This window comes from Drosophila suzukii, unplaced genomic scaffold (assembly GCF_043229965.1).
Source record: "Drosophila suzukii unplaced genomic scaffold, CBGP_Dsuzu_IsoJpt1.0 scf_9, whole genome shotgun sequence".
NCBI classification, from domain to species: Eukaryota; Metazoa; Arthropoda; class Insecta; order Diptera; family Drosophilidae; genus Drosophila; species Drosophila suzukii.
Genome location: NW_027255941.1, coordinates 430,557 through 457,305, shown reverse-complemented (window position 1 = coordinate 457,305; position 26,749 = coordinate 430,557). Strand labels below are relative to the sequence as shown.

The 26,749-nt window shown below is 37.2% G+C and overlaps 2 protein-coding genes and 1 long non-coding RNA gene across 6 annotated transcripts; 1 reads left to right on the top strand and 2 right to left on the bottom strand.

Annotated features, from left to right (window-relative positions):
• Positions 1-8,229: 8,229 nt before the first annotated feature.
• Positions 8,230-9,345, top strand: LOC139355154 (ribosomal RNA-processing protein 7 homolog A-like). 3 transcript variants are annotated; one of them, XM_070999487.1, is made up of 3 exons: positions 8,230-8,462; positions 8,522-9,138; positions 9,190-9,345. In XM_070999487.1, exons 1-3 carry the CDS (start codon positions 8,435-8,437, stop codon positions 9,295-9,297), a joined length of 753 nt encoding a protein of 250 aa, XP_070855588.1. In that variant the 5' UTR covers positions 8,230-8,434; the 3' UTR covers positions 9,298-9,345. The 3 variants fall into 3 exon arrangements, with proteins under 3 accessions (XP_070855588.1, XP_070855586.1, XP_070855587.1); XM_070999485.1 differs by having other exon boundaries at positions 8,231-8,462; positions 8,522-9,345; XM_070999486.1 differs by having other exon boundaries at positions 8,307-8,466; positions 8,522-9,345.
• A 4,754-nt stretch (positions 9,346-14,099) lies between these two features.
• On the bottom strand, positions 14,100-24,705 carry LOC139355155 (uncharacterized). Of its 2 annotated transcripts, none has more exons than XR_011605875.1 (2): positions 24,582-24,705; positions 14,100-14,316 (listed from the first exon to the last, which is right to left on the bottom strand). XR_011605875.1 is itself a non-coding variant. In XM_070999488.1 (2 exons), exons 1-2 carry the CDS (start codon positions 21,801-21,803, stop codon positions 14,206-14,208), a joined length of 525 nt encoding a protein of 174 aa, XP_070855589.1. In that variant the 5' UTR covers positions 21,804-22,224; the 3' UTR covers positions 14,100-14,205. The 2 variants fall into 2 exon arrangements, 1 of the variants encoding a protein (XP_070855589.1); XM_070999488.1 differs by lacking the exon at positions 24,582-24,705 and adding an exon at positions 21,390-22,224.
• On the bottom strand, positions 15,797-19,281 carry LOC139355156 (uncharacterized). The gene is made up of 2 exons (XR_011605876.1): positions 19,024-19,281; positions 15,797-17,637 (listed from the first exon to the last, which is right to left on the bottom strand). It is a non-coding gene; the product is annotated as an uncharacterized lncRNA (long non-coding RNA).
• Positions 24,706-26,749: the final 2,044 nt, after the last annotated feature.

The window sequence follows — 26,749 nt, the reverse complement described above, 5'->3', positions numbered from 1 at the left end:
ATACAAATAGTATACAAATAGAATAGAATTAGAAAACTAGAACTAGAAAAATAGTTGACAACAAGAACCGATATTACCAGGTCCCAAAACCTCTATCATAAACTTGAATCAGAAATTAAATTGAAAGACGCTCCTATGCTAACTAACGAGACTTTCGAAATATATTACAATATTATTATGGGATGGAACAAATGGATGCTTTAAAAATAATTCAACATCTGAGAAATATTAAATTGTGAGAACAATTTTACATCTATCTATGGGAACCAACCGAAAATATGCGTTTGGACCGAAGGTTAACAACCCATATATTTCTTACAGAGGGAGGAGTCAGAAAATTAATTATATAAAAATATATATAATATATATTTAATTATGAATTAAATGAAATATGTTTACAATAATAAAATAATATTAAATGATCCTATAACATTTGTTTCTGACTGAACAAATGAATGGGGCTGTTTATTGCAGAGGTTTCGGTCTGGCGGAATCCGTTTGACCTAGCCTACTGCTATTCACAGCTGGCCTTACAGGCCGTTCGCTATCCGCAACCTGCGACCCGCTTGGTCGCCTCCAGCTAGGCGTCCTCGGAACCATTTCACAAGTTCCTTGGACCAAGTAATATTAAATAATCCTATAAAATTTGATTCTGACTGAACAAATGAATGGTTTAAGAATAATCCAACATCTGAGAAACATTAAATTGTAAGAATTATTTTACATCTATCTATGGGAACCAAGCGAAAATATGCGTTTGGAACGAAGGTTAACAACCCATTTATTTCTTACAGAGGGAGGAGTCAGAAAATTAAATATTTAAAATACATATAATATATATTTAGTTGTGAATTAAATGAAATATGTTTACAATAATAAAATAATATTAAATAATCCTATAAAATTTTTTTCTGACTGAACAAATGAATGGTTTAAGAATAATCCAACATCTGAGAAACATTAATTTGTAAGAATTATTTTACATCTATCTATGGGAAGCAAGCGAAAATATGCGTTTTTTACAGAAGGAGGAGTCAGAATATTAATTATATAAAAATATATATAATATATATTTAATTATGAATTAAATGAAATATGTTTACAATAATAAATTAAATAAAATAAAATTAAATGATCCTACAAAATTTCTTTTTGACTGTAATTAAAACTACAAGTACGGATGAAGGGAAAGTATTTTGTTCAATGAGGTACGTCGGCTACTTCCGAGTTGGTGCACGGTCGGAACATCATCCCTTATCAATGGTCTTGAGATGTATGAACTTATCAGACGGCCTGCTCCTTAGGTCTTGGGCATGTGACTTTAATGATGGTCAGGTAATTATAGTTCACGGTAAGTTGGTTTGTATGCTTTGATAATTCTTAACCAGAAACTATAACAACTCATAACACTTGTTAACAGTTAGTTACCATCTAAAACCAAGTACTTTACAGATACTATACAAAAAGTAATCATCCAAAAGCAAGTACTTTACAGGTACCATACACAAAGTAACCATCCCAAAAACAAGACTAAAGAGAAAGTAAGCATCAAAATACTGCTAGATAACAACTAAACACAACGTGTCCAATGTGTCAAGTCCATGTCCATCAATATGAGTACTACCCTAAAATATTTTATATCTCTGGATAATCTTCAAAGTCAAAATCTATTAAATTCCGGATGGAGCAGTGGGGATGAAATATCTACCGGACCCCACTTTAACTTTTCTGTACCATTAAAAAATTTATTGGGATTTGCTGAAGATTATAAAAAAGTTTTGTTAAATTGTAAACATGAACTAGTGTTGATGCTAACTAAGAATCATGGTGATGTGTTTGAACAAACCAGAAATAAACAAACTTTTAAGTTGGAAATGACGAATATAACCTGGAAAATTCCCCATGTAACTCCGAGCGATTTTGCAAAAATTAAGATGTACGATATTATTAAAAGTGGTGTAAACCTACCAATCGCATTTCGGAGTTGGGATTCATATGTTAACCCCAAATTGGGGTATGAAAGTCAACACAGCTGGAATGTGAAATTCTCGGCGAACCGCGAAAAACCAAGATTTGCCATAATTGGATTTACACTAAATGGAGAACTTATCACAAATAACTTATCAAACTTGAAAGTTCACTTGAATTCTGAGTCATATCCATATGATAATCTGAATGTTGATTTTAGTAAGAATCAGTATGCTCACCTATATGAAATGTATACAAGGTTTCAATCTAGTTACTATAATCGTGAATCACAAGCATTTTTGACCCAAAATGAATTTAAATTGAAGGCCCCTATTATTGTGGTTGATCTTTCATATCAAAACGAATCAGTGAAAACTGGTCCTATTGATGTGAGAATTTCAATAGAACTGTAGACACCAAGTCATGAAAATACCCAAGCTTACAGTCTCCTCATACATGACCGTTTAGTTGAATATAACCCATTAAACGGACTAGTACAATGAGTTGTTTAACATTAGAAAAATGTTGAATGATACTGTTTCGATTGATGTTCAAGGTTTCTTTGATAATAATAATAATTTTATTTTAAAGGAAATTGGAATTGTATTCGAAAAAGATCCAAACTTGAATAATAGTATTTTAATAGAACCACCATATGATTTTACTTTGCTAAATACAAAATCTCGAAAGACTGCAATTTGGTTAACCAATACACATCACAAAATTTTTTGGAACGATGAAGACAACAGTTTTCCACAAACTCGAAAGTATCTAAGGACAATTACAAGCGGAAAACAAATTATTTGTAAAGGTGTGGAAAAGAAACGATTTCTACAGAAGTTTTTTGGGAGTCGTCAGCTCATTAATATCGAGGAAATGGGCTGTCAGTCATTAAACAGGTTTAAAGGAAACCGGTTTCCCTATTGTGAAACACACCTTAAGGGCGGGGTTTGTGCTCTAAACAATGCATACATTATTTTGACATTTTTTAAAAGTAGCTCCAAAACAATAAAATAATTGTTATACATCATTTTAAAGTTGAGACTAGATGTGTAAAGACCTACAAGAAAATAGAATTAACAAAATGAAATTTCATGAGGAAATTGACCAATTTATTGAACAATTTAAAGGAGAGATAACTGGTCAGCATTTTCAATATCTTCTAAACACAAAATCTATGTTCATGAATCGAGGTGGACATGATCTCAAAACTACGAATTATGGTGAACACTTTACATTTTGTAATCCAGAAATGACGTCGGAAACGTGCGCCTGCTTCTTCTATGCAAATCGCCGGAATCAAAGCAGAAAATTAATTTCTATGTATAACAAAAATGTTCGCAATACCAAAATAAATGAATAAATGTATTATTATGCTACAAAATAAACTTCTGATTTTTTATTTCGAGTTAAAATTACAGGTACGGAGAATGGAAAATATTTCCTTGACTGAGATATGTCGGCTACTTGCGAGTTGTTGCGCGGTCGTGATTTCAACCCCTATTATGGGAACGTCGTATGAGGTCGTATGAGGTCGTTGGCGTGAGGCCCATGATCTTGTCAATGAGCGTGCGCCTTCTGGGTTGTGCATGTGCCCCTTTTATTGCGGTCAGGTAATTGACAGGTGCGCATGTTCGGGTAGCTCTTGCTTGAATCCCTTTTATGACATGTTTATGACCCATTTGTGGAAAGGAGAGAATCTTAGACAATTTACCAGTTAAATGTTCTGGGGCGGAAACAAAAATGTGTATTTGAAAATATTCCACATCTGAGAATCATTAACTTGTGAGATTTATTTTATTGGGGTTCTTTTGATTTCTAAATTAGTTTTACAATCATAGGAAACATTATTCCCCAACATGATCGGACATGTTCCTCTAAGATAACCATCTTTGAATACTTTGGGTGTGCGACCTTTCACACGTGCACAGCAACACCTGTGATAATGAGGCAAAAGGGTACGTGATCACACCTTTCCCCAACATGATCGGATATGTTCCTCTAAGATAACAACCTTTGGATACTATGGTTGTGCGACCTTTCTCACGTGCACCTTTCTCACCTGACTATTAATTGCACATAATGAGGGGAAGGATACATGATCAATATTGTCACATGGGGATGTGGGGGCGATGGGGCCAATTAAGTATACTCTTTATAGACATGATCGCGACATTTTTATGACTTCAAAGCCCATTAAAATCAGTTAATTTACTGGATTATGCTAATTGTCCCAGAACCCGCATACGTTAATGAGGGGGGGGGGAGGGGGGCCGGGGGCCATTAATATGCTACTTGTCCCAGAACCCGCGTTTCCCTACTACTAGTATCCAACCAAAACGAGTATTTTGAGCTATGAGCTTGTCAGGCAATCCAATCTTCGCATCTGGCAGCATGATTTGTGCAAACAGGTCCACTCCCAAGATGAGATCAACTCGTTTTGATCGCTAATAATTTGGATCTGCCAACGGGAGCCCTTGGATGTGATTCTATCGCTGCGGCGAAAAGCTGAGACTAGGGAGGCAGGATGTTACGGAATTGAGCACATATGCGGAGTTAACATCAAATGACAAATGGGAATTGATAATACTGTTGATGGCAAAATTGACCGTATACTTGCAACTACGGCGGCAGATCGTTTCAAATGAAGGGACTGAACAACGTGTTCAGATACTATGGTTGCCTCAGATCCTTGATCGACGAGAGCGTTTATTACTGCTTGCAGGCCGTTGGTCGGGTTTCGTACCACAATACGAGCCGTAGCGAGAAGTACATTTTTCGAGGAAAGGTTGGATGACGTCGCCGAATGACATCTGTAAGATGCGTGTGAAATCTGCTCCAACGTTGAATGTAAGTTGTATGTAGACACACATGAATGCCGGCGTCACAAACTGCGGTGTCGGCGGCCGGGCAGGATGCGATTGAGCGTGGTTCGAAAGCTGGTTCTGAGCCGGAACCGGGAAATGTAGCAACGTATGATGGCGCTGACCGACTTACTCAAGCAATTGACACATAATTTAGCCCTGCTGACTTTATCCTTGCGCTTGTAACAGTCCACCGCTAAGATTTGAACGCCTTAAGTGCTCCTGTTTATTATGCACTCGCACGCGCTTGATTGAACCTGGGCCAGCATTGGAATCATACGACGAGCTTCGATTCTCAATCGCATCCATTCTGACTAGCCGATCGTTCAGAAATGATTCAAAATTCCTATAAGATAGGGAGCAGCTTCGATGCTACGTAATGCGCCAACCAATGCTGCGATTCCCCGTCCAACGCATGAACGCGGCGGAAGGCAGCTAAGCAATCATTTACCATTTAGTATCGACCAAATAGAATCGGTATTTCCCTTTTGCAATCTGGGCAACGCATAGATTGCGTTCATATGGTGTGAGAAAACGAGTCGAGGATTGTTGTACCTTTTTTCCCCAAGCCACTGCATAGTTAACATCTGTGAGCTGCATTTGACGATTGTCATTATCACGACTGATTGGCAACGACTCCTTGAGAAAGTGCAATCTTTGGACATTGCTCAGATTATTGTTGCTATGCATTAGGCTTGTGAAGGGATCGTAGTAGCCTGGCCAGTCCACACACGCATCCGAAAACTTAGGCACCGTCATTTGCGGCATGTTTACTCGCAACTCTGGTTCGGCGTTCCCGGCTGCTGCTGTCGGCGCAGTATTTTCTGGTCCAAGCTTGTCGAAGTCTTCGGCGAGAGCGCAATAGGCGTAAATATAATCTGATTGGAAATTCTTCGTGGCGTAACTTGAATCATCAAGTCCATCCAAATTAACGATCACCGGGTGCGTCTCCCGAAAAGCGTTCCGTAACTCCTCCACTTGGTCCAGCCATTTTTTTAGACAAATTTTAGTTTTCCTCGCCTGCGAATCTTTCCTTATGTTCTGTAATGTAGACCTAAGGGCTTGGTGACGATCTGATTGCAAATTCACCAACTTGTCCAAGTCTGAAACATCAGACTCAGGTTTCATGTTGAAAAGTGTAAGATTAGAAAAATCGGTAATACTTGTCTCGCAAACAACTTTGTAACTCACTCAGTTTTGCATACCAGAACCACGCCACAAAGAGGAAGCCAAGAGAATAGGGCGCCTTGCAAAGTCCGAGTTGCCACTATAGCGCTTATGTATCGATGTCTTCTTTTGCACTGCTTCGTTGAGCCGGCGTGTCGATTCAAAAAAACCTTTTCAAAGAAAAGATCACAAGTAACGGGCGTACAAAAATTAGTTATTTATAGCTGTTGTTCCGCTAAACTAGTAGGTTTTAATTTACCTGTTTAAGATCCCTTTAATATTTCCAAGACCTTAAAATAGAGTTTGGATACGCACAAAAAAAGTTCACTGCTCGGCAGCGTTAGTTGTGCTGAACTGGTAAATGTGCCCATTTTTGTACATTAATAACTTTCAAACATGACTTTTTACAACAATGTGTTGCATGTCAAAAGTTAAAGATTCTTAACGGCTCTTTAGTCAACATTTTAAAGTGAAATTCTCGGTTTAATAATCGCTAACACCTTTTTCCACCGGTCCGGCATCTTTGTCAGCTGAGATTGATAAAATGCATGAATACGGCCGTGTCGCATAAACGGTAAATAATTTTATTTCACGCTTTTAAGAAATTATGAAACCCTTAGCATAAACAAAGTAATTGTCGGACTTGACCGACAGGAATCAATACCACAGCGGGGCAAATCCGCACAATAGTTAAAGTGCTGGAGGAGATCCACTAGACAATCCCAGTGGGAAGGAATATGGGACATCGCTCGATCTACGACGAGCTCTCCTTTGAGGAAACACCGGACTCCACCTCCACCAGCTACTTGACAGCTAAAGCGGAGATGGACGACGCGCCGGCTTCTATAGGGAGGACAAAATAAGGTCGACCGCTAAGGACTCTTCTTTTTAAAATTGCTAGACTTGATTTGTTTTCTGTTTGGGAACAAGCCCAGCTGCTTGACAGTAATACCATGCCACATGCATTGCGGGTGGACTTTAAGAACTTCGGTCCTACTACAAAGTATAAAATTTGTCGACTAGTGAAACTAGCGCTCACTTCTATGGTTAGTTCGCGGCTTTCGTCAATGTGAGTACTAGGCTTAAAGTAGCATAAGTACCTATAACCAAGTACTCACATCGAAGAAAACCGCGAGCTTACAATAGGAGTGAACGAGAGGCAAATTCGCGGCTAACGCTTTTCGGCGGGTTTGTTTTTAAGTTCGGTACTTAGATGAGGTAAGGAAACACCAGAAAGAATACCAGACTTAGCGAGTGAATTTCGATGAACGCCGTTAGCCGCGGCCCAAAGAATAAGAAATTTAATCTTTGGCGGTGGTTGTGCAACCGCGGTGTGAACTTAAAAAAATAAAAATGGAAGGAAGGCTCCAAAAACGCCTGCAGCAGGTCAGTGCAGATGAAAAAGGACGCCTAATCCAAGCTGTTGCCCATTATTGTGGGACTTCACCGACAGGAAGCAAGATTACAACAGGGCAAGTCCGCGGAATAGTTGAAGTGCTAGATGAGATCCACTAGAGAATACCATTGGGAAATAACATGCCGATTGGGACCTTGCTCCCATCGACACCCTCCCAAGCGTGTACTCGCAAATAAAGTAAGTTCTGGCCAAACAAATTTGGTTACGTTTTACTAATAGAAGTATCATTATTAGCAGAACCACCAGAACAGTCTCCGACAAGCTCTCCATTGGGGAGCCAAAGGAATCCACCTCCACCAGGTACTTGGCTGCTAAATCGGAGATGGAGGATTAACTGGCCTCCATACACCTGCAGACTCTTCTTTTTTATAATTGATCCAAACGATGTGTTTTCCGTTTCACAACAAGCTCAGCTGCTTGACATAAGACCATGCTACATGCAGTGCGGGTGAGCCTTGAAAGCTTCGGTCACACTATAAAGAATAAGATTTTTCGACTAGTGAAACTCTTAGCCGATCTGAATACCAGACTTATGCCACTAATGACCGTCAAATTAGCATCGGCGAGTTAGCAACGAAAGTGGATTGGAGGAATTTGGAACATGGGGCTCTTTTAAAATTTTCTTGCAATCTGGCTGGGGACCAAATCGAAATAACTAATATGCAGAATTGTTAAGCAAAAAAGGTCAAACGATACAGATGGGTTGGGGCAAATCAGAGGCTTCCTAATGTTTCAAAAATGCATTTGAATTTTTGTTAAACTTGCTCGTCAAAATTAAAACCATATATTTTGAGAACATCAAGTGTTTTTTTGCACGGCCACACCGGCCAGCATTATTTTCTTGTCTCCAAATAGCAAGAAAACTAAAACATAATATGAACACCCATGTTCCAAGTTCCACCATTCCATTTTCCTTGCTAACTCGCCGACGCCAGTTTGACGGACATTTTTAATAGTACATTTCCCCAGGCGAAAGAAGCATCGGTCACATTGGCTTAAAACGTTTATACAATACAAAATGCAAAATGGCAAAACAGGAGGGCTATGTAGGTAAATATTAAAAAATTGGCCGTTTCTGATGTTGCTAATAAGTACTCAACCTTAGTGGTTCCTCTACGCACCAAGCCCAATTCCAAAAGCTGCCACAGCGTCTTCATGCGGGAGCACTTTATTCATCTGATGGATCCCAACAAACCCAAGGGTCGCACACTCTTCCTGCTCAATGTTCCGCCTTACGTCGCGGAAGACAGTCTGAACACGGTCTTCAGTCGGGCGGGAAGCATTCAGGCCGTAGAGTTTGCCGTTAGGACGGGAAAGGAGGAGACTACCAAATGGTACGAGAGCACCGGGGAAACGTTCTCCTACGCACGCCCGTTCTTTATCTTTAAGGTAGCCTACATTGTGTTTGAGAAGGCCAGCAGCATCAACAAGGCCCTGGCCTTGGGAAGCATTGACCTCTTCAATACCAGCGGGGAGTGCATTGTCAAAACAGGCATGGAGCTCTGGCATGAGGAGTACGATAAAAACTACCTTTTGGAGGCTTACAAGGCGAAGGTACAGATCAGGAAATACATGGCCGGGTACGACAAAAGGGAGCGAGCTGCGACGGAGGCGGCCAAGAGCGGAGAATCTGATGCCGACGGATGGGTCACCGTAGGCAACGAGGGACGCAACGCTGGCTTTAAGCAAAAGGCCTCTCTGATTGGACGCCTGGAACAAAAGGTACCCACGGAAAACAAGTCCAAGGAATTGAAGAACTTTTACACCTTTCAGATCCGCGAGAGTAAGATGCAGAATATCATGGAGATTCGTAAAAAGTTCGAGGAGGACAAGCGAAAGATTGAGCTGCTTAAACAGTCGCGTCGCTTTAAACCGTTTTAGTCAGTAGGACTAGGTTAAGAATCGAATAAACATATATATGGTACCAGACCCAAACTGAAAAATCCAGCCAGCAAGACCGCACGTAAATCGTCATAAACTTGTTTTGCCATTGACACTACCGCGACCAAGTTCTGACCAGGACACAATAAAAGTCAAATGTCATATCTTATAACCGGCGGCAGTAAAGCTTATAAAAAGTGGGCAATAGAGCTCAGCACAACAATCGCTGATAATCATCGTTGTGGAGTCGTAGCGCCAGTAACTTACTCGCCCAGTGCACACAGCACGCGGTCACTCCTCTACAATGCGTGAAAGGCATTACTGAATCCGCCCAGTTTTGGACTGCCGGCGCTATGTTGAAACAAAGGCAAAGTGCAATAATATGCTATAAAACAAAGTATGTATATTTAAACCCGTAACTCGCAGATTAGAAGGGTATGTAAGCTGCGGCAGAAAGTATGTAACAGGTATAAGGAAGCGTTTTCGACCCTATAAAGTATATATATGTATATAGCCTCTCGAGCGAGAGGCGAATAGGCGGCAAACGCTCTTCGTCGGGTCTGTTTTTCAGCGCGGTAATCAAATAAGGTAATAGCCCTTTTAGACAGGAGGGGGTTTCCGCTTCAGCGACCAAATTCCGCTTCACTGACCTTTTCCACCACCACCTCAGATGGGCTAGGAGTTTCACTAGTCGATAAACCTTATTCTTTGTAGTGTGACCGAAGTTTTCAAAATTCACCTGCAACGTATTTGGCATGGTTTTACTGCAGTGGTCGGCACACACATACCATCACAAGTTTGCCTTGCATTAGTGTGAGTGTAACAAACACGAAGTTTGCGCGCGGCGTGCTGTAGCGAGACGTTTCTCTGCTTTGCACTGAGATCCTCTGCCGCAGCAACAAAAAAGCGAGCCGAAGTTGAGAAAAAATGACCCGAAGACCCATGCCGAAGTCACACGAACATGTACGTTATACGTGAGCGAGCAGAGGATGGGCAGAACACTTCCCTATGCTCACTAGATAGGCCGCTGCCGACCACTGTTTTACTGTCAAGCAGCTGCGCTTGTTCCCAAACGGAAAAGATATCAATTGGAGCAATTTAAAAAAGAAAAGTCTGCTGGTGCACAAAAATAAATGAAATGTTCAAAAAACGTTTTTATTCATATAAATGAGAAGTTCAAGGCTTTCTTCTCGTCCTACGGATGCTTCGCCATCTTCCCCGCGCCATCTGTAGTCCAGCTCCGAATCCCAATAAACATATTAGACCTTAAGGTCCTTAGCTCATCTGCGCGGAAAAACAGACCCGACAAAAAGCCTTAGCCGCCTGATTGCCTCTCGCTCACTCCTATGGCTAGCTCGCGGTTTTCGTCAAGGCTTAGGCCTAGTCCTCAGATCGGCTAAGAGTTTCACTAGTCGAAAATCTTATTCATTCCAATGCGGACTGTTGCATGCAACGGAGGTGTTTGAGGTGTTGTTTTTTTTTTAACAAAAATATAACGAAATATATACGTTTAAATACTATTTATAAATATTTGTTTTTTGGTATTGGTTAAATAAATAATAATCAATTACGGGTAAAATTACCCCAAGATAAATGGCATCCTCCGAGGCCAAGGAAAAAACCCTTAGGCCGAAATTTACACCCTTAAATAAAAAGAAAAAACCTACGGATAAGAATTTAGTCGAATCGGAAAGCGAAGAAGTTGAGATGAAAGAGGTCAATGACCCTGTAAGTCGTCCGAGTCCAAACAGTCAAGTAACTGGTAGAAATATAACGGACCCTGCTAGCAAAGAAGAGAAGAGGGAAAGTGAAAATTTGGAAAACAACGGATACTCGTACGGCAGCGCTCACAAGGGACCCTTTGTGGTCTACATAGACAAAATTGGTGAAAACAATGTCGAAAATCGACCTAGAAGAGTTCCTATAAATCCACTTAAATTAAATGCTGTCTTGTTAAAACTAAAAATTAAATATATAATTTCAGTAAATAAGATTGGTTATGGGCGCTGCAAGGCTGAGTGCAAGTCAGCGACGGCAGCTAATAGCATCCTGTCCTCTAATCTTAAAAGTAATGGTTACGAACCAAATATTGTTAAGCATTTCATTTTTAAAATGGGTATTATTTTTAATATTCCGACAAAATTTTCCGACTCTGAACTTAAGGAGTACATATTTTCTCCAGTACCTATACAAGAAATAATTCGTGTGAAGACTAAGGACTGAGACAATAAAGATATTTTTATCAACACTCCTAGGGCTAAGATTCTGCTTAAAGATTCTCAAATTCCCAACGAGGTTGTCTTTCTGTACACCAAAATTAATGTTAGTCCATTTGTTCCTTTTAGTCAATGTTTACGTTCTTTTAGATTTTAAACAAACTAAACAAAAAAGCGGTAAATGTTCTCTATCGCATTCAAGAGAACAACCATGTAGTCAACTCGTTTGTGTCAACTGCAAAGAAAATCACTCAGTTACCTCTCTTGAGTGCCCTGCTCGTAAGAGAGCGTACGCTATCCAGAAATGTATGACTCTTAAAAATTTATCACGAAATGAAACGAAGATTAGGTACCCCTCTCTCTTCAAAATTTTAGATGAAGTTGACACCAACGATTTAACCCATTTCCCCCAGCCAACATGGCAAAGAAAATCCGCCATTCCAGTGTTACAAAATAATACCAAAATAGCTACCCAACATATATTTGCATAAAACCCTTTTAACAAGGTTGTTAAGAACTCTCTTAGCAAGAAAAACGAAGAGAGAGCTGCTCTTTATGAACACGAGTACACTCTAAACGAAAAGTTTTCTCACATTCATTCTAATCCGCCTAGTTCCTCACCCTCTAGTCAACCTTTTTTAGACAATCCAGCTTTTGAAGCTGCGGAGAATAGTTTAAATGAATTAGCTTCTGAAATATCCTCATTTCTAGTCAACGAAACAACCAATTTAGTACCTGAACCAAGAAACTTTTTAGAGAATTTAAGAAACAGAATAGCACTTACAAATCAAAAATTGATTTGTTCAAAATTAATCAACTTGTTTAATTTTGAATAACCTTTTTATTTATATTTTTTTTTTTTTTTTTAAATATCTATTTTTATCTGTTGAAGTTATTATTTTTTATTTATTTATTTTTGCTTTTCTCTTTTATTTGTCTATCTGTTTTCATTTGAAAATAAAACCTAAAATTATATTATTTAAATGACAACAAAAATCCTAATATTCAGAGCTTAACTGCTAAAAATAACAAATAATTACTAGAATTATTCTTTATCAGAGATATGGGTTTCCAATAATTCCATGTGTAGCTTGGCAAACTATAGCTTTGTATGTAGCCACGTAACAATGGTTATGGATGCGTTGGAATCACAAATCAACTGTAATATTAGCTTGGAAGTCATTGGTATCTGTAAAATTAACCTAAGAAATAATATTCATATTTTCAGTGTCTATGCTGCAGACATTATTTCTTCTCAACAAGGTTGCGATGATCTGTTTACTATTGCTGTTCAATCGAGTGGTCTAACTGTCATAGGTGGTGACTTTAATGCCAAATCCAGCATTTGGGGTAATAATACTCAAGATGCCAGAGGCTGCGGTTTCTTTTGCCTTAACAACGGCTCTCCAACTTATTCTCATAACCCATCCTATAGTTAATTAATAGTAGCAATCTTTGTTCTAACTGGTCCTCAATAAATTCTAAAATATCAAATAGCAATCATTTCCCAATCTTAATTAAAATAAACAAAATTTCTGCTTCGACTAATATTATTAAATTTAACCATCAAAAAATAATTCAAGACTTTTCCAAAATTCAAATTGTAACGTTAGATAGCATCTCCAACTCATCCCAAACAATACACTCTAACAATTCAATTAAAATAAATACATATAATAGATATGTTCCAAAAAAGTATTGGGACGAGATCTGTAAAAAATTGTTTAGATTAAGAAACGCGTGCAGACAAAAATATTTTTAATCCAAACTGCAATCTGATGCTATTGCCTATATTAACAATAATAAAAAATTTAACAACTATTTTTATAAAATGAGAAAAGAAAACCTCAACAAGCTTGCAGAAGATATTTTCAAACCCTCTTCACTGAAAGATGTGGAACAAAATCAAAAATCTTAAACTTTATAAACAAATTAAACCGTCCAATAGGGCAATATCTGACTCAGAACATAGAGACTTCCTCAATCAAATAGCCACAGCACCCAACACTGCGATGTGTCCTGACGTATCTTTTTCTCTTGACCTGCGTTATAGATATACCAACTCAAATTTTTCAGCGCGTGAACTTCTTGACTTCCTAAACTCTCGTAACCCAGACTCGGCTAAGGGTCTTGACAACATTTCATACAGAATGCTTTTAGCTCTACCCTTAGAACAAATAGAAAAACTGGTATCCCTGCTAAACATTACTTTAGACAATGGTGTTATTTCAGAACAGTGGCGGAAAATAAGGGAAAATACCTGTTCCCAAAAAAATCTTGACTCTTCAATTATCACCAACAACAGACCTATCTGCCTTCTATGTGTGACTTTTAAGTGCTTAGAAGGTTTGATAAAATTGCGTATGGAAGAGCACATTTAAAAAAATTAAAATTCTGCCACCAAGATCCTATGCGTTCAGAAAAAATCATTCTGCTGCCCAATGCATCAACGATGTGTTAAATAATATAGCCAACCTAAAAGTTCGTGGTTTCCACGTTAGCGCAGCTGTTTTAGACTTAAGTAAAGCCTTTGATGCCGTCAATATCCCTATTCTGGGTAGCAAATTAATCAGTTTGGGTATCGATCACAATCATATATATTTCATTATCAATTTCCTTAGTAAAAGACTTCTTACTATGGGTACTGCAGAGGTTACAGTAAACAAAGGTAGTTGTCTGAGTCCAATCCTCTTTAATTTACATACAGCTGAGCTTCACAGCTTAAGTAATGACCATGGCAGTATTTTGTTCCAGTACGCTGACGACTTTTTTCTAGTCTGCTATGACAAACTCTATTCGGTGGCTGAAAAGAAATTAGAACAAAAAGTAAATAGATTTATGGAACTGTGCAAGATTAAAAATCTTACTTTTAATCCAAACAAATCAGCAAATCTTGCGCAATAATATTATTTTAAAAAATGTAGATAGCGTGAATTATTTAGGTACAGTCATAAGTTCAAATAACTCGTCTGTTCAGCATGTAAATAAAACGATCTCTAAATCTAATCAAACGATTATGTTTATTCAAATGCTCAGTGGATGCCGCTTCGGAGTACATCCAAGCAAGTCATTACTTTTTTATAAAGCATTTATTATAACTAGATATGAATATGCCTGCTCCTTTTTTTCTAACATTTCAAAATCAGTACAAAACAACATAAATAAGCATGCTAATTTTCACCTTAGAAAGACCTTAGGACTAATTAAATCGACTCCAATTAATATTATTTATAATCTTGCAGCTTAACTATCTCCAGCTTATGGGATTAAATTCGCTACAGCAAAGGAGTTGGCCAAAACGTTCGCTCATGGACTACCATCTGCGTCGCTTCTGTCAAACTCCTTTGTAGCCAAAAATACTAGTTACAGTAGTATTTATGCTGAGTTTAAAAGTATCCTGGATAGTATTGCTCCTCTTTGTCCTTATTCTCTGTTCACACGATGGATTTCAGTTGACACAAATTTCTTTAAAGGTACTTGTAACAATACAAAAATGGCAAACGAAGCTATAATTCTCTCTTTATTTAAGCCTAGTACTCAGATCGACGAGAACCGCGAGGTAACCATAGGAGTGAGCGAGAGGCAAATACGCGGCTAACGCTTTTCGTCGGGTCTGTTTTTCAGCGCGGTACTCAGATGAGCTAAGGAAATACCAGAAAAATACCAGATTTTGCGAGTGAATTTTCGATGAACGCCGTTAGCCGCGGCCCAAAGAATAAGAAATTTAATCTTTGGCGGTGTTCGTGCAAAGGCGATGTGGAAACTAAAAATTAAAAATGGAAGGAAAACCCCAAAATCGAATCCAGAAGGTCAGAGCAGATGAAATAGGACGCCAAATCCAAGCTTATGCCTTTTATTGCTGGATTTCACCGACAGGAAGCAATTCTACAAAAGGGGCAAATTCGCAGAATAGTTGAAGTGCTGGAGGAGATCCACTAGAGAATCCCAGTGGGAAGGAACATGCCGAGTGGGACTTCGATCTCTACATGGACATCCTGCCGAGCGCGTCCTCGCAAAGAAAGTAAGATCTGGCCAAAAGAATTTGGTCGCGTTGTACTATTAGAAGTATCTTTTTAGCAGAACCACCAGTAATACGATCTCCGACCACCTCTCCATTAGGACTCCGGACACCACCACCACCAGCTACTTGGCAGCTTAAGCGGAGCTGGAGGACCCGCTGGCTTCTATAGGGAGGAGGAAAATAGGGCGCCCGAATTTTGTTTAAGGAGTCGCGAAGTTTTAAAAAAAAATAAACTATTTGTAAGTAAAACACGTCAAGCGGGTTTGGTGGGCAAAAATCAACTGAATATTCTTTATTGATAATGTTTTAAAGAAAACTTAATTTAGGTTTACAGAAGTGCTTATTACGAATTATTCTGGTCGACATGTGTAAGATCGTTGGCCTCTAGTTAGCCTGAATTTAATAACGATCGATGAACTATGCATTTCCTGTTTACTGTGTTATATTGCTTATTTGGATTCTTAGAACTTATTTTGGTTCGCAAGTGCCAGATCGTTAACCTGTGCATTTCCTGTTTGCTGTATTACTTTAATATATTGTTTATTTAGCATTTAATGAGTTAAGCAATTCTTGTACTTTATTATTAAGAGGTGGTAAAGAAGAAATTGGGTTTTTGACATATGTGGGAAGTGAAGTGGGGTTATACGTAACTTCTCCCCCTTTTAGATAAGAATTCTCCTGAATTCTATTGTTATTGAGCTGAATTTTAATTTTCTTGTGTTTTAAAACAATGTAAGCAATTAATACAATTATTGACAAAAGTATGGTTGCATTAAAAAAATAATTTACGTCTTTATGTGTTTTTAATTTTCTTATGTTCGACCAGTTAATCTTATTATTTTCCAATATTTTCTCAAAAGTGATTTGTTTAGTAAAATTTTGAGTTTGATTTGATTTCTCATATAAAATTCTTTTCTTATCTAATTCGTATGAATTTGTAAAATAATTATTTTCTATACCTATTGTACAATTTGTAAAGTGTATTAAAATATTTTTTTTCATTTTAATTTCATTGCTGTTACAATTTTGATATAATGTTTCATTTTTAGCATTCTTAATTACTACGGTTTCTTCGTCTAGTTCTAATATTTGCATTTCATTTCTTTGTATCAGTTTGCAATTTTTCTTAAATACACAATGTTTACTTTTTCGCATTTCTTTTAATTTTTTATTTGTTTTATAGGTGTATGTTGAATTTTTATAGTTAAATATCAGTTCTGATTCCTGATCTATTTCAAAGTTTTCTTCATTAGGCATCGGTATTATCTGTTGTATTTTTACTGTTATAAAGTTGTTTGGTATTTCTATTGCGAATACTAAAAGATTATTTCTGAACATAGCCGTAGCTAACTTTATATGGTTTAGTTTGTTGAAATCGATATTGTATTTTTTTATTTCGTGATCTGTTAATATGCTGGGATGTAATATATTGTATCTAGCAGAAGCAACGTTATCCTGCAAATGTTCAATCTTATTTTTTATTAACTGAATTTTTATCTGTTGGTCGTAATATAAGTTCTCCTGGTATCTGTTATTTTCGAATTTGCTAATTGCATTCAATTGTCTCTCTATTGCCTCTCTATCTGATTTAACTATTTGTTCAATGTATTTTATTGTATCATTGAAATACGTATTTATGTAAATTTGCTTGTTTAATGCTTCATCTGTTTCCTGCATGTTTTCTTTAAATGTAGAGATATGATTCTCAACTTCTTTCCTGTCTTCATCGTCCATTGTTCCAAACAACCATTTTGCTGAACTACCTACTACATTAATTAATCCTCTTCTTTCGCGATTGTGGTTTCCATATAGGGTATACAATTTGTTTTTTGTTTCAGTTAGTTCCGATTGTAATATGTGTTTGTTGTCATTGCTTGTCATTTCTATGTTTTTTCCTATTTCGTTCAAAATATTGTCAATATCTTTTAAGTTTATTATATGTACTACTATATCTGTTGTGATAATTATATCTTGATTTTTCATCTCTATTTGCGCATACCCGTCCTGATCAGGTATTTCTTGAATCGTTAGTGTTCCCGCTGTTGTTGTTATTGCCATTGTCATTAGTATTGTCGTCAGCAACATAGTCGTCGTTGGTATTTTCTGTAAATTTATAAGGGCGTTTAATATTTATTGGGTCAATATTACCGAGATTTGCTTTTTTGAATTTCGGAGCTTCTTTGTGCCTGACTGCCTTGTAGTTCTTTAAAACCCTCTTCTCGTTTTTCTTCATAATGCTCCCTGTTGCCGTTGTGCTTTTCTAACATTTTTTGTTTAGCGCTATCTATATTTTCTTTTATTTTTGTCAATTCTATCTTATTGTTGTGGGCTTCGCTGGGGGTACATTTGATTGTGGAGTGATATCTTTCATTGTAATTTCTCACTGCTCTCTGCATAATTTGTTTTACTGACATATTCGACGCTTCCGTTTTATATGTTGTTCTAAACTTTTCTGCTAGTGAATTGTGTAGTCTTTCTACATCTAAATTGCCAGTGTGACTATTCGGTTTTGTCAAGTGTAATTCTATCCCTTCTTGTCTTAGTAGTTCTTTAATCCTGAATGAATCAAATTCGTTATCAGCTATTATTTTACCTGGTTTGCCTATTTTCGTAAAATGTTCCTCCAATTGTTCTACTATAGTGATATGATTTCTATCATTTAATGGGTATACTGCTGCGAACTTTGAAAATTTATCTATGGTCGTTAAAAAATGTGTATTTTTTATTACATATGTATCCAAGTGTATTATCTGATTTTTATCTGATGGGGTTTCCGTTTTACTGAATTTATTTTTAATAGGATTTCTATCATATTTTATTTCTTTGCAAAAGTCGCATTGATTTATAACCATTTGCACCAACTCTAACAATTTTGGAAAGTAAATCTTGTTTTTCAATTGGTTATATGTTTCCTGAATTCCTGAGTGCATACTTTCTCTTACATGATAAAACGAAATTTGTCTTACTGCTTCTGTTTCATGTTCAATATCTTGAGCTCTGAGTGTGCATTTTATGAATTCTAATTGTTTGTTGTCTGAAAACATTTCTATTAGTTTTTCTTGTACTATGTTATACTCTTGATACGATAATTCTGAATAGATTCCGACTTTTCCTTTGAGTATATATTTGTTTTGCTATAAATATTATTGATTTTCCATGTATTGTTTTATACTCGTCTGTTTTACTGTCTGTAATAATTATTTGTGTTTTATATTTGTTAACTATTTCCTCTTTTATATAAAAATGATTGTGTAAATTTTCTTCGGCTGAGTGTACTGTTGATGTTGAGAGATTATCTTCAATGTTTGCTATCATGTTTATGTCTGAAATATTATCTTCGTATTCATTGTCTCTTTCGTTTTCGGTTTTGTTCGTGAGGTCGCTGTCTTCCAGTCTGCTAAGAAAATCTGCCACTCTGTTCTCTTTTCCTTTCAAGTAATCTATCTCAAATTGATATTCTTATTTATTATTATATTGAAATATCTTTACCTTTATGTTTTGAGTGTAAGAATTTTATTGGCTGGTGGTCAGTTAATATTTTGAATTTATTCCCGTAAAGGTATGGTCTGAAATAATTGACGCTCCATAGTATTGCTAGGAATTCTTTGTCTGTTGCTGAGTAATTTTTTTCATGATTGTTTAGCGTTCTTGATGCAATGCAGATTGGATGACCGTCTTGAGATAGGACAGATCCAATTGCATAATTTGATGCATCTGTAGTTAATGTACATTTTTTTTCAAAATTGGAATATCTTAAAATTGGGTGAGAACTGATTAAATGTTTTAATTTTTCAAATGCTTCGACTTTAGATTCATTTTAACATTTTTTTTCAAATACTTGGTTATTGGCTGTGCTACTTTAGCATAATCTTTTATAAATTTTCTGTAATAACCTGTTATACCTAAGAAGCTTTTTATTTGCTTCTCTGTTCGTGGTAACAGTAATTTTTCTATGATTGCGATCTTATTTGGATTTGGCTTAATGCCCTCTTTTGTAAGGATATGTCCTAGAAATTCAGTTTTCTTTTTCATGAAGTTACACTTGTCAATCTGTATTTTTAAATTTTTCTTTTCTAATATTTGGAATATTTCGTTAATAGCTTGAATATGTTCTTTTAATGAGGTGCTGAAAATAAGTATATCGTCTAGATACACGACGCATTTTTTATTAATGTGATCCCTAAGTATTTCATTCATAAGTCTTTGAAATGTGGCAGGGGCATTTTTCAACCCAAACGGCATTCTTATAAACTCATATAGTCCATGTGGCGTTACGAATGCCGTTTTTTTTCTGTCTGATTCTCGGACTAAGATCTGATCGGAATTGGAAATTTGTCGTCTATGGTTATTTCATTTAACTTCCTGTAGTCTATTACTATCCTAAACTTTTTCTTTCCTGAGTTGTCGATCTTCTTCGGGATAACTATAAGTGGGCTAGAGTATCTTGAATTACTCTTTCTAATTATACCCTGTTCTTCCGTTTCTTTTATTTGTTTCCTAACTTCTTCCTCGTGTTGTGGTGGGTATCTATAAAGTTTTGAGTTTAACTGTTCCTCTGTATTGGTCCGTATTTCGTGTTCAATTTCTGTCGTACTAGTTAGTTGGTCTCCCTCCTTAAAAAAAAGTTTGCTAAATCGTTGTACAATGACTTTAATTTCTCTGACTTCTTCTTCATTTAAGTGGTCGAGTTTCAAATTCTCTAAGTTTTTACTGCTACTTTCTAATACAGAAACTTCTTCGTATTGATATGGATTGTTTATAATTACGTTTTCTTTTTGATTTAAAATTAAAACCTTCCTCTCAATGTTTATAAATGCAGTCAACAAATTTAGGAGGTCTATCCCTATGATAAAATTGTATTTTCTTCCCTTAAGCGGGGCTAATTTCCATCGTACTCTTGCGTTATTTGGTAAGTTAAATTCTTTTGGGGCTGTGGTATGAATTTCGTACGCTATTACGTCTTTGCTGTTAATTGTAGTGTATGGTATGGGCGTATTTAGTCTCATTTTTCTGTAACCGTTAATCTGGTCGCTAACTAAACTCAAGGTGGCTCCTGTGTCTATTAAGGCCACGTATTTCTGTTTGTCTATGTTAAGTTCTATTAGTGGTAACCCATCCGAGGCGGCTTCGTAAAAAAAACCGTATTATTGAATTCTGCCTGTGGATAGTTTTCCATTTGATTATTTTCGTGTTTACTGTTCAAGTTATGGTCACTGTTGTAGTTGTCATATTCGTATCTGCTTTGGTGGGTATTGTTTTGGTGTTGGTTGGCTTCTATGTTATCTACCTCCATAGGTACCACATTCGCTGGCCTATTTTGCCTAGACTGATGTGATCCTGCTTGTTGATTCCACTGATTATTTTTATATCGTCTACTTTGTCCGGAGTTATTGCCTCTAAAATTCTGAGGGGTATTGTTCTGTCTAACTTGTCCTGAATTGTTGCTCTGATAATTTTGATGTACATTTTGCATTGTATTGTTTTGCTGATTATATTGTTGATTGGTATTCTTATTTTGATGTGCATTTTGCATTGTATTGTTTTGCTGATTATATTGTTGATTGGTATTCTGGTTGTTGTTCCTGTAATTGTTTTGATTAGGTCTACCTTTCCTATACTGATACCTAATGCAACTATTTTCATATCTGCGTTGCATCATTATCTTTAATATAGTGCTTAAATCTCTGACTTCGTAGATCTTGTCTAGTAAAGTGCCTTGTGTCATTTCTTTGGCTGTGTTAACTAATAAACTTTCGACATTACTTAAATCTATAAAATTATCATTCATATGATACACAATTAATTCATCATTTTTATATTTTATATTTTGAATTTCTATTTGCAAGCTCGCTCACCGAATTCACTCTCAGGTCACATATCCTCTTGTAGATTTGGTGCGGCTCCGTGTCTGGTCTGTACCTTAACTTCAAGGTGGCTTTTATCAGGTCCCAGTTGTCCGGCTCCGGGATATTTATTACTGCATCCTTTGCTTGACCCTGAATTGTCCTGTAGAATATTGTCCCTGTGGCTTCTCTCTTGAGTTGTGGGTCCTCTACCGTCTGTAACAGGTACTCCACGCTACTGAAGAAGGAGTTGGTGGAGATTTCCCCGGTTCCCGTAAAGGTTGCCAAACGATTGATGTTTTTGAACAACCGCTCTTGTTGGGCTGGGATGTTTCCATTTCCTTGGAGCTGTACATACGCTTGTTGCAGTTGCTCCAGCTGTCTTTCCCTTATGGCCAATTGTTCCAAAAGATCCGCTTGGGGCATCTTCCTTCTTCTATCCAGGTTGAGTTGATTTCCTTCTTAGCGCTGTCTAAGTCGATTTTAGTTCGATCTTTACATCCACTGATTTTTAATTGGATTTAATGCTGTTGCGCTGCTTGGTCTGGTTTTGCTTTGATCAATGCACTTTTCTATGCACTGTACCACGTTCACTTAGCGGACTGATTTTTAGTTCGCTTCTGTTCGCTGACTTTTTGTATTTTTTATTTATCACAAAAAATTGTTGTTATATTTTTTCTCTTCGCGTTAAGTTCGATTTGAATAATCACTGGACCCTCTTTAATTAAAAAGGATCCTACCGACTGCGCCAATTTTGTTTAAGAGGTCGCGAAGTTTTAAAAAAAATAAATTATTTGTAAGTAAAACACGTCAAGCGGGTTTGGTGGGCAAAAATCAACTGAATATTCTTTATTGATAATTTTTTAAAGACAACTTAATTTAGGTTTACAGAAGTGCTTATTACGAATTATTCTGGTCGACATGTGTAAGATCGTTGGCCTCTAGTTAGCCTGAATTTAATAACGATCGATGAACTATGCATTTCCTGTTTACTGTGTTATATTGCTTATTTGGATTCTTAGAACTTATTTTGGTTGGCATGTGCCAGATCGTTAACCTGTGCATTTCCTGTTTGCTGTATTACTTTAATATATTGTTTATTTAGCATTTAATGAGTTAAGCAATTCTTGTACTTTATTATTAAGAGGTGGTAAAGAAGAAATTGGGTTTTGGACATATGTGGGAAGTGAAGTGGGGTTATACGTAACTCCCGCTAAGGAACAGTTGGAGAAGCCTTAGCCAGCCACTGCCAGGATGCTGGGTGACTTCCTGCAGCATCAGCGGATCAACCCCGTTCCCAATCCTGCTCCCACTTCCTCAAGGTCCAATATGCCTATTGAGACTCGGAGTTGGACTGCGGTGGGGCGGGAAAGATGGCGAAGCATCCGTGGGACGAGAAGGAAGCTTTAAACTACTAATTTACATAAATAAAAACATTCGTTGAACATTCCATTTATTTTTATTTTAATTTCTTTGTGTACCAGCAGACTCCTCCTTTTTAAATTTAAATTTCCAACCCAACTGCTTGACAGTAAGAACGGGTGAACTTTGAAACTTCGGTCACACTGCAAAGAATAAGATTTTTCGACTAGTGAAACTCTTAGTCGATCTGAGTACTAGGCTTTAAAGCCTAGTACTCATATCGACGAAAACCGCGAGCTAATTATAGGAGTGAGAGAGAGGCATATACGCGGCTAACGCTTTTCGTCGGGTCAGTTTTTTAGCGCGGTACTCATATGAGCTAAGGAAATACCAGAAAAAATACCAGATTTCGAGAGTGAATTTTCGATGAACGCCGTTAGCCGCGGCCCAAAGAATAAGAAATTTCATCTTTGGCGGTATTCGTGCAAAAGCGGTGGGGAATTTAAAAATGAAAAATGGAAGAAAAACGGCTAGATGAAAAAGGACGCCTAATCCAAGCTGTTGCCCATTATTGTGGGACTTGACCGACAGGCCATTATTGGCCAGCCTATTGGGACTCGGTGCTGGACTACAAATGGCGCGGGAAAGATGGCGAAGCACCCGTGGGACGAGAAGAAAGCCTTAAACTTATATTTTACATAAATAAAAACATTCGTTGAACATTTCATTTATTTGTATTTTTATTTCTTTGTGCACCAGCAGCCTTTTCTTTATTAAATTGCTTTAACTGATTTGCTTTCCGTTTGGGAACAAGCCCAGCTTCTTGACAGTAAGACCATGCAACATGCATTGCGGGTGAACTTTGAAAACTTCGGTCATACCACAAAGAATAAGACTTTTAGACTAGTGAAACTCTTAGCCGATCTGAGTACTAGGCTTAAGGACAAAATAATAGATTTAACCTCAAAAAATATGGAAAACATCTTCACTGATGGTTCTGTGTCGGAAAATTGTACAGGTAGTGCTTTTGTTAACATAAATTTCAGTTCAGTAAAAAGTTTATACAGCGACAAAAAACTGTCGTCGCTGACTGCTGAACTTACAGGCCTAGAGAAAGCCATTGACTTCGGTATTTCAAAGAAGTTCTCTAAAATAACAATTTTAACTGACAGTCTTGATGCCATCCAGACAATAAAGAACGCGGACTCCAAAAACTGCATTTCTTAATGCATTCTGAAAAAAGTCATAAACAATCCAGCCCTGGTGTCCGTAGAGTTTCACCACATTCCAAGCCATTCCAATATACATTCCAAGATACAGCGGCTAAAAATACTAGGATGAACGGCTCTTTCGTATCCGTCAGATGGACCCTCAAAGACGCTATCATTCATATGTTCGCGCAAATAAAACAAGATGGGGAGCGTAAATACAGTCTGTTTTCATTAGAGCGTAACAAGAGTTACTCTCTCCTCTCACCGTATATCCCTTCCAAGCCTTGGTTTAAAACAAAGAAGACCTATTCAACCGTATAGAAACGAAGATTCTGAACAGAATCTTAAGCGGACACGCTTTTGATAATTACACACTTTCCAAAATGAAAGTTTAAGAAAGTTTAATGAAGACATTTCGAATATTCTGTTAAATTGCTCAAAGTATACACCAACAAGACAGAATTATCCAACACTACTTAAATATAACGGTATATATCGTTTTCTTGGGAATGAAACAATAGAAAATTGGTTACCAGTTTCATTCGGGCTGCTAATATTAATATCTAATATAACACACTCCACACTGCTTATTTAATACACTATAACACCATTCACGCTTATACCAACTCACCAAGTCGTAAATTTGAAATTTCTCACACACATCTATATCATCTTCATCGCTCGTCGTTCATCGTCATCATAACATCACCAGAAACTACTGCACGCTATTTACAAGCAGTCTATTACATTTTGTTTTTCTTGAAATTTAATTTTATACATTGTCGTTGGCGTTAACCCGTTCCAACGGGGAGCCCAAATAATTCTTCCCTCCTCACGGAAGAAAGTAACTTAATACATAAAAAAAAAATGTTATTCTTTGTAGAGTGACCTAAGTTTTCAAAGTTCAAAGTAGCATGATCTTACTGTCAGGCAGCTGGGCTTGTTTTATTGACGAATTTAAAAAGACGAATTTGCTGGTGCACGATGAAATTAAAAAAAATGGCAAGGTGTTTCGAGGTGAAATTGGACTTGGAATCTCGTCGCGGAAGACAGGTCAGTACCTCAGCAAACCCTTCTCACCGACTGCTTCTCTTCCAGGGCTCGTCGTAGGTTGCTAATAGATCCGCAATTTACTGCTTCAAATCCTTCGAGTGGTATATTCCTCTAGGTTTCCCTTGCAAAGTCTCAGCCTCGTACATGTTGTTACCTATCCTTGACATCTAATAAATTTCCTTGCGAATTTGGCATTGTAGTTGTGTCCGAAATTACTCAAAGTGAAGTTCCCCTGTATACATCCTGTCCAAGTGCAAATTGCACATATTTTGACCTCCGATTGTACACAGTTGCGCTCCTTTCGTATGCCTTGTGTGAATTCCTTCGAATTTCTTCTCGTTGTTTTCTAACGCCTCGCCAGTTGGAAATCTGCTGCGTTGGTGAACATATTTTGCCCAAAGAGAGCGTAATAGGGAGACACTCCGGTAGCCTGGTGGACCGCTCCTCTGAGTGCACACTCAACCCAGTCTCGGTGATCATGCTCTAAATAGGCTCGAATCGCATTTAGAGACGAGTAGACCTCGGATACTTGCCTAGAAAATCAATGTATATATTCTGAAATGGCCTGAGTGTTACCGTTTCCGCACCAATCTCGGGTCTAGGACCGCAAATCGTTGGTTTGGTTTCTTTACAAACTGTGTAATCCCTAACGTAAGCTCGGACTTGGCTTACTATTCCCGGCCAGTGAAATCTTTGACGCAGCCAGCTCAAGGCTTTCGCCATTTCACCATAAGCTCTGTTTTCTGGCAATGCTCTTGCTCACCTCCACATGCGATCTAAATCGTTTTACTCCGAGAATAGCTGCCAGACATTAATTTAATTTATTTATTTATATCCTAACGCTACAAGTAAAGACTTATATTTATTGCGTTAGTCACATCGGCTTGAGTAAAGAATATTTAATTAAAATAAATAATTTAAATGGAGTACTTCAAAATTAACAAAGTTGTGTTTACAATTTGAGTACAAGTTTAAGTTTGCAGCAAGCATAAATTCTTTGATTTTAGAGATAAACTGAGACGCGCTTCTGATGGTTTTAAGAGCATGAGGTAGATTGTTCCATAGGCGAATAGCATTAATAAAGAATTGTCTTTTCGAGCAAAGGGTTTTATATCTGAGGATAATAGAGTTTTGTGTTCTTTGCGATTGAGCTGGTCAATGCGACGAAGATTAAACACGTAACGGACGATTGAATTACAAGCAACATTTCATTTTTGCATAAGCAGGGTGGGAATCAAAATTGATTTGGCCACTAGCATACAGCTGTGTTCATTAAAATAGCAGTGCGACAGAAGCGAAACTATATAACGGTTTATTAGCATAGTCCTTTTCATTAGTTAATCGCTAGTACATCTTTTTTGTAGAATGGATCATAGAGATACAAAACAAGCAAAAACCTTATTAGATTTGGTCTGTTTTTGGGTTTCTTTCATATTTTTGAACACGGACACAACATTTCGGCTGTTCACTAAAATGGTAAAAATAGGTTTTTAATGAAGACCATTATTATAAATTGAACCATAATACACTATAACTATAGAAAAAAATTAGCTTTAGTGGGTAGAGGACCTCATTGCTTCAAGGGAGAAAGAAAAAATTGATTGAGCTTAGAAAGGAGGGCAAAACGTATCAATATATTCAAAGTCCCTTAAAATGTACAGCCAATATGAGTTACAATGCCGTAAACTATGAACCGAAGCCCGAAAAACGTTATGCGATACGGAAACCCACAATTATAGAGGACTT